Source organism: Apodemus sylvaticus, chromosome 22 (assembly GCF_947179515.1).
Source record: "Apodemus sylvaticus chromosome 22, mApoSyl1.1, whole genome shotgun sequence".
Taxonomy (NCBI): domain Eukaryota; kingdom Metazoa; phylum Chordata; class Mammalia; order Rodentia; family Muridae; genus Apodemus; species Apodemus sylvaticus.
In genome coordinates, this window is record NC_067493.1 from 59,066,403 (window position 1) to 59,073,781 (window position 7,379).

Consider the following 7,379-nt stretch of genomic DNA (forward strand, 5'->3'; position numbering starts at 1 on the left):
ATCAGTAGTAGCTCAGAATCTTTCGCCCCACGATTGGGGCTAGGCACCGAGTGTTGGGGCAGAGTTGAGTGCTGACAGGCAGAGTGTGAAGGGGCGGGGCGTGGGGGCAGGACTGAGAGGTGACAGACAGGACACGTGGACCTGGACTGGGACCTATTGACATGGGGGCGAGGCCACTGAGGGTTCACAATTCGCAACAGAATGGAGAGGTGGGAGACCTGGGTACCCACAGTGACTCGATCACGACACTCCAGGCCTGTGGGAGGGCGCCGAAACAGGGTCACGTGATCTCGTGGGCACTGAAGATGGGGCATCACACACGCAATCAGGTGCTCGTGGGTAATAGTGGGCTGCGCACAGTCACGGCTGTAGGGGAATAACCCCAGGAGTGTGATAGGTGTCCTGAACCCGGTGTCCAGGCGATAACACAGGTGACACCACGATAGAAGAGCAGCAAGACTTTCAGCACAAACCACACCCCCTCCGTGAGGTCTTGTTCTCCCAGTCCAGACAAGATCGCAGGAGACGAAACTGAGCTCCGCCTCCTGTCAATCAGGAGCCAACCTCTGAAGCAGCCACTGAGGGGCGAGGCATTGTCCTTTCTGCCCGCCCCTCACAGTATACGCCTTGCTGTCTTCTCTCTGACCCCACCCCTACGCACGTTTTTCGCTGCGAGTGTGCGATCGGCTCTCAGTCCTCCCATAGCCACCCTGCGTTGTATGCACATGCGCCATGTTGTTCTTCCTGTCTATCCGTGCTACCCCCTTCCCTGTCCCTCGCTGCGCGCTCTTGCGCCATGCTGTTCCTGCGCGCAGCCGCGCTCCCTGGGTTCTGGCTCTTGTGTGTGCGCCGAGTACAACACGCCCTGAGCCCCACGGAGACTCGGCCAAGTCCGGTCCGCACTGTCAACGCCGGGATCAGGGTCTGGGGGAGCGCGTGGGCGGGGGGCGGTCCCGTGCGTGGTGGGGGCGGGGAGGACTCTCATGAGGATGAGGAAAAAGAGGAGGATGAACTGCTCCGCGCCCCGCCCCTCCTGCCCTCTGAAGCGCAGCGCGTGTTCGTCCTCCACCCTGACGTCAGGCGCCAGCCCGGAAAAAAGCGGCGAAGCACAGGTAAGGGGTAGGGCGAGAGTGGGGATCGGGCAGGGAAGCCGGAAGGGGCGGGAACCTGAGGGCGGAAACGAGCGAGTGCTACCCGGAGGCTGCCCGGCTGAGGGCTGAGGGGTCAGCAGTGACCCCTGAGGGCGGGGCTCGAAACGATGGCTGTATCAGAGTGCCGCGGCCAAAAGAGAAGGCAAAGAGGACAGAAGTGGGTACTGACGACGGAAGTGAGGTGCTGCGGGACTGACTGACGTAGGGTGGTGGAGGTCTGAAAGGGGCGGAGCCACGAGAAAAGGAGGACAAGCGGAGGGAGGAGGACTGCGGGCAGGGAACTGTGATGGACATCGGCTTGGGGTGGGCAGTGTGGATAGTCTGGGAAGGATTGGGGATCGTGGCTACTCTCAGCGTCCAGTCGGGGTCTGGGGAGCACGTGTGCTGGGGACGTGATCTGTCTGAGTGTTTGATGGTACCTGGGGCTGCTCTACCTGTGCTCGGAGTGGGGGTCTAGGTAAAGCGAGCGTGAGATCTTGGGGTGGGGCTTTCGTAAATTTTTTGGAAAACATTGGGCTGTGGGGGCGTGTCCTTGACGTTCGGTACCTTGCCTTGGTAGAGCATTGGATCACAGTCTGACGAGCTTTTGGGGGTTGTATTGTGAGCTACACACACCGCTCACAGTGTGGGCGTGGTGTGGGCGGAGGAGGCGGGCCCCGCGCAGGCGCGGTTCCATTCTAGAGCTAATCCAGTCCTCCGCCAGGGTCCGGGGTCTTCCCGCGCGTCCCTTGACGGACTGACCCTCGTGTCCCCCGCAGCGGAGTGGCAGGTGGCGGAGGCGGCCGCGCTGGTGCGCGCGCTTCCGGGATGGGCGGTCGTGCGGACGCTGGTGGTGCCCAGCGCAGCGCCTGGCAGCAAGGTGGTTTTCGGCAAGGGCAACTTTCAGGACCTGACAGGTGAGCAGTACTGCCCGCGAGCACCTGTGTGTGTGTGTGTGTGTGTGTGTGTGTGTGTGTGTTTGTGTATGTGTTTGTGTGTCGCCTCCCGTCCTCCTAACTCCGATCGGCCATTCCCTATGCTCCAGAAAAGATCAAGGGATGCCAGGACTTCACATCTGTGTTCCTGAACGTGGAGAGGATGGCGCCACTAACCAAGGTTCCCGTGTGTCCCCTGATCCTCATGTGACCCATGATACCATGTGACCCCCTGACTGATCCCCGCGTGACCCCCGTCTCCTCAGAAGGAGCTGGAGACCGCGTGGGGCTTGCCTGTGTTCGACAGATTCACCATAGTCCTGCACATCTTCCGCTGTAATGCACGCACGAGGGAAGCCCGGATGCAGCTGGCACTGGCAGAGATCCCGCTTCTCAGGTTTGTGGGTGGTGCGCCCCGCATGTCCTCCCCTCATGGTTTCACTGCCTGCCCTCCCTCCTGGTGAGTCTGTGGGTACTGCAGCATGTAGTGCTCCCCACATGTCCTTGGATGCTGTCTTGGGCTACTCCCCATATGTCCTCCCTTCATGTCCTCCCTGCGTATTCTGCCGCATGTCTGTGGATGTTGCAACAGGTGGTGCTCTCCACATTTCCTCCCTGTATGTCCGCTGCACATATCCTTGGACGCTGTGGCAGGGGTGCTCCCTGCGTGTCCTCCCCTCATGCCCTTCCTGCCTGTCTCCCTCCAGGTCCTCTGTGAGCGGCGACTCTGCGCTGCAGGACCAGCAAGGCTGGGGCTCCCGGTACATCATGGGGTCAGGTAAGGGCCAGAGATAGGTAGCAGGGATATTGGGGAGAAGGGGGGCATGGAGGGGAACATGCACCACAGTCACACGGGGCTGTGACTGGGGTCTAATGTGGTCACTGGGCCCTAAGATTACAGTAGAAGGGACTGCAAGGTAAGGAGAGTTCACATGACCCCTGACCCTTCCATGACCCCTTGTGCTCACTTCATGATCCATTAGTCCATTGATCTACCCAAGAATATGCTCTGAGCTGACTGCTCCAAGGATGTGTGACAGATAGGCTGACTGTCCACTCACTGTCATTCTGTGAATGACTGGTGTGACTCCCCCATGGGAGGATCCCACCTGTCTGGGGCGAGGTCAGGCGGGATCCCCCAAGAATGTGAAGCTCCTGCTCCACAGAAGACCCCAAAGTTCTGCACCGGGCTCCTCTCCACATCTCCCCCTACTGTGTCACTTGTCCTCCCAGGAGAGTCACCCACGGAGCTGCGTGCCCGCGCACTCAGGGACCGGGAGCTTCGGCTCCGGAGTATCCTGGAGCGGCTGCGGGATAAGCGGAGACTGATGCGGAGGGAGCGTGTGCGGCGCGAGTTCCCCGTGGTGTCAGTAGTGGGATACACCAACTGTGGTGAGGAGGCCGGGGTGCACGAGGGTGGGTGTGGCACGGGCTTGGGCAGCTGACAGTAGTGCCAAGGTCTCACCTGCTTCCCCCCAGGGAAGACCACACTCATCCAGGCTCTGACCGGTGAGGCTACTTTGCAGCCGCGCGACCAGCCGTTCGCCACTCTGGATGTCACAGTACACGCAGGGTTGCTGCCCTCGCGCCTGCGCATCTTGTACATGGACACTATTGGCTTCCTGTCCCAGCTGCCACACAGCCTGATTCATGCGTTCTCTGCCACACTGGAGGACGTAGCTTACTCGGTGGGTGTCAGGGACCCAATGGTTAGAGCCTGTCCTCTGTGGGGTCCTCTGTGGGAGGCCTGCTAGGCCCTCCTTCTAGGGCTGGGTGTAACCTGGTACCCTTGTAGTTTCTGTCTGCTGACCACTTCTGCCCTTCAGCCACACCCCATGACCACACTCCTTATCTCCCACCTCTGACCACACCCTTTCATAACCCCTGATCACACTCCTATCCCCGACCACGCCCCCTCCCTACCATGCCCCATCCAGGATGTACTGATGCACGTGACTGATGTGAGTCACCCTGATGCAGAGCTGCAGAAGGCCACGGTGCTGTCCACACTGCGAGGCCTGCATCTGCCCCCTGCACTGTTGGAGTCAGCGTTGGAGGTTCACAGCAAAGTGGATCTGGTGCCAGGGTGAGCATGCAATGGTGAGTAGGGTGGTGGCCCACACCGCCCTCCTCGCCAACCCCACAAGTGATCCCCTAACTCCCCACACCCGCAGGTACACTCCACCATGCTCTGGGGCCCTGGCCGTGTCTGCAATCTCAGGGCGTGGACTAGACGAGCTGAAGGCTGCACTGGAGGCGTCAGTGCTGCATGCCACAGGCAGACAGGTGCTTACACTGCGTGTGCACCTTGAAGGACCCCAGCTTGGGTGAGTCATGTGGGGGTGCCTACCCATGCCTGCACTGCTTCCCAGCTTGCCTGGTGCTGATTTGCATGTCTCTGCAGCTGGCTTTATAAGGAGGCAGTGGTGCAGCAGGTGCAGGAGCTGCCTGAGGGTGGTGTGGCCCACGTGACCGTCATCATCACCCAGGCTGCCTATGGCCGGTTCAGGAAGCTGTTCCCCATTGATGCCTCTTCTGTCACCCCACACTGACGGACAGTTTATTAAAGCAGGATATGCACTGTGTCCCCCTCCCCAGCCTGACTGTGTAAGTGACTAGGAGGAGTCCCCATCACAAGGGAAAAGGTGCTTGTGCTCAGTGACTGGGGGCAGAGCTTTCTGTGGAAGCTGAGACCTGGAGATAAGGGGCTCCCAGACTGTGTCCAAGGCCTGGGTCTAGTTGGTCCACCAGAGACCACAAAAACATCCACACATGTGTGTGACTTCAACATCCCTTAATCAGTGGAGGCCTGAGCACCTGCTGATGAGAACTGCAACACAGCAGTGTGACAGAAGAACGTTCTGGGTCCCTGGCCTGTTGGGTCTGCGGGTCTCTGGGCTGCACAGAGTACTCAGAAGTGGTGACCCCCGTCTTGGGGGTGTGACAGTTCTGGAGAAAGCAGTTTGTGGTTCAGGCTGATAACCTCAGTCACAAAGCCATCTGCACCCACGAAGTCGCCTGCGATGATGTTGGTGCAGTGAGGGCTCTGCCCTGGCTGCTGCGCATGCACCCACTTGGTCATGAGCGGGAGGCTGCGACGTGTTGTCTCCTCCAGGGAGTCCACTGGGTGCAGGAGAATGTAGCACAGGTTCTCAGTGATGTTGATGCCAGCAACGAACAGACCGTCTGAGGAGGGTAATGCCATGTTATGTGACCTATGGTGATGTCATAGGGAAGCCCATACCACACAGCCACATAACCACTGTAACACCAGAGTCACCCTTGTTCCCCTACACTTGTGACTGATGATGTCACCGAGGAAGGTAGTTTTGGTGTTAGGAAGTCATACCTAGTGCGACTGCCAGGGTGGCCTCCCAGTCTATAGAGGCACCATCTACATCCACGCTGACATCCTCCTGCCTAGTCCGTAGTGATTGGCAGGATGATGTTACACAGATGTTTGCCCTCATTTCCCCTGACAGATGCCCGCCTCATCTCATGATATGTCATCACTGCACTGCCCAGTGTTGTCATAGCCCTGCCTTGTTTCCCCCATGCCATCACCACTGCCCTACATGACATCACACTGACCCATGCCCTATATGTCACTGTTCCCCTGACATCACTGCCATCCCTGTAATGTTGCTACCGTTCCCATCCCCCATGACATCACTGTTGTCCCTGACCCCCATGATGTTACCACTGAAGTGCCCGTTTCTGAGTGATGTCATGCCATCCCTGAGATATCACCATTAACCCCCAGTGACGTCACCTGGGCGGCCATGGCCCTTCATGGTCTCCAGGAACCGCAGCAGCACATCTGTCTTTACCGCATTCCCCCACCAGTATGGGATTGCAGGCCAAAGCTGATCATAGCGGCTGGCTGTGGCCTCGTCTTCGTAGGACACAATGACCTGCTGCTCTCGTGCCCACAGCTGCCCCAGTGAGGGGACTTCCTGGATAGGGATGTGCATGGGGATAAGTGTCACACCACCATCACCTCGCCACCCAAGAACATCCCTGACCCTCCCCACCCCATGCAATAGAGACCATGTTTCCTCACCCCACTCGGACACAGCATGTCTCCGAAAATGTTCATGATACAACCCACGAGATAGTCGTGCAGCTCTGTCGTCATCCCCTCGAAGTTCCTGCAGGCCAAGATGACCACCTCGCGGGGGTGCGATTGCAGCCACTCTGCTATCTCAGTGAGGGTGTCCTAGGGGCGGGGCGGGCCTCATCACAGGTCACGAGACCAATAAGTGAGCCTGGCGGGACCTGCGAGCTCTTAGACCCTTGATTCTGCCCCTTCCCCGCTCACCCTCCCTCTCTGTTCCCATTCCCCTTCCTCCCCCTTTTCCTATCCCCCTTCTCTTCCCCGTGCCCACACCTCCACCAGCGTTTTCGTGTACATCATGTGCACAAAGCACAGATTCCGAGCGGAGCCCCCTGGCGCATGAGCAATCCGCAGGTCCAGGTATCTCACGCCTGCATCCAGCTGCTGCGTCACGTCCAGTGTCTGTGGGGTAAGGGTGGACACCCAGGGCGGGTCCATGCTCGGGTGTAGGGGTCACCAGGCCCTCTAGCCCCGCCTCCGAAGCTGCATCACCAGGGCCCTAACCCCGTCCCCACTACGTCACCAGGACCCTCCTAACCCCGCCCACCTGGTCCCTGACCCCCTGTGCCCTAGCTCACCTGGCCCCCAGAGCTACGTCTCCAAGACCCCCTAACCCCATTCCCAGGCTCGCCCCTCTCACACATGGACATCCTCCCACGCTCTCACCTGAGTGACCGACCATTTCATTACCACGGGCCCAATTACGAAAGGTATGACACGGCCCAGCAGGTGCAGTATCCATGAACGTGCACGGGAGATCGGAGACTTACGGTTCAGGCAGTACGTCATCGTGTCGTGGCTCCCTGGGGACATGCAAGTCACCGGCCAAGCCCTGTCCCTCCTGACTCCCCGCGGAGCCCTAAACGGGTCAGGGTCCCTTGTGACTGACAGGTTGGAAGGGGCGGGGCTTAAGGCTCCCGTGTCTAGCCCCTGTCAACCCCAGCCCTGCTCCCCAGCCCTGCTCCCCAGCCAGTGGCGCTTTCCTCCAGCTTGTCAGCCAGCCAGCCAGAGCCACAATAATTGACAGCTTCCTCATGGAAGCCCCATCCCAGCCTGCCATCCTCGAGACCCTTGTCTTGAGGGTCGTGAGGTGGGCCCCCGCACTCACCTGGAATGGACAGGTGGTGCAGGGGGACATCCCACAGCCGCGGGCACAGCTGCGACATCCAGTCTGCCTGGTCTCCCATGGGGGCTGCA

General features: G+C 59.6%; 2 protein-coding genes across 6 annotated transcripts; one reads left to right on the plus strand and one right to left on the minus strand.

Annotated features, from left to right (window-relative positions):
• Positions 1-687: 687 nt before the first annotated feature.
• On the plus strand, positions 688-4,650 carry Gtpbp6 (GTP binding protein 6 (putative)). Of its 4 annotated transcripts, none has more exons than XM_052168465.1 (10): positions 688-1,112; positions 1,910-2,047; positions 2,176-2,246; positions 2,332-2,462; positions 2,773-2,843; positions 3,299-3,457; positions 3,545-3,753; positions 4,046-4,165; positions 4,240-4,392; positions 4,470-4,650. In XM_052168465.1, the coding sequence occupies exons 1-9, from the start codon at positions 797-799 to the stop codon at positions 4,375-4,377; spliced, it is 1,353 nt and encodes a 450-aa protein (XP_052024425.1). In that variant the 5' UTR covers positions 688-796; the 3' UTR covers positions 4,378-4,392; positions 4,470-4,650. The 4 variants fall into 4 exon arrangements, with proteins under 4 accessions (XP_052024425.1, XP_052024426.1, XP_052024429.1 ...); XM_052168464.1 differs by having other exon boundaries at positions 693-1,112; positions 4,003-4,151; XM_052168466.1 differs by lacking the exon at positions 4,470-4,650 and having other exon boundaries at positions 690-1,112; positions 4,046-4,151; positions 4,240-4,383.
• Positions 4,651-4,716: 66 nt separating this feature from the next.
• Positions 4,717-7,379, minus strand: Plcxd1 (phosphatidylinositol specific phospholipase C X domain containing 1). Of its 2 annotated transcripts, XM_052168470.1 has the most exons (6): positions 7,291-7,379; positions 6,849-6,985; positions 6,456-6,584; positions 6,129-6,284; positions 5,838-6,021; positions 4,717-5,251 (listed from the first exon to the last, which is right to left on the minus strand). In XM_052168470.1, exons 1-6 carry the CDS (start codon positions 7,367-7,369, stop codon positions 4,977-4,979), a joined length of 960 nt encoding a protein of 319 aa, XP_052024430.1. In that variant the 5' UTR covers positions 7,370-7,379; the 3' UTR covers positions 4,717-4,976. The 2 variants fall into 2 exon arrangements, with proteins under 2 accessions (XP_052024430.1, XP_052024431.1); XM_052168471.1 differs by lacking the exon at positions 7,291-7,379 and having other exon boundaries at positions 6,454-6,584; positions 6,849-6,864.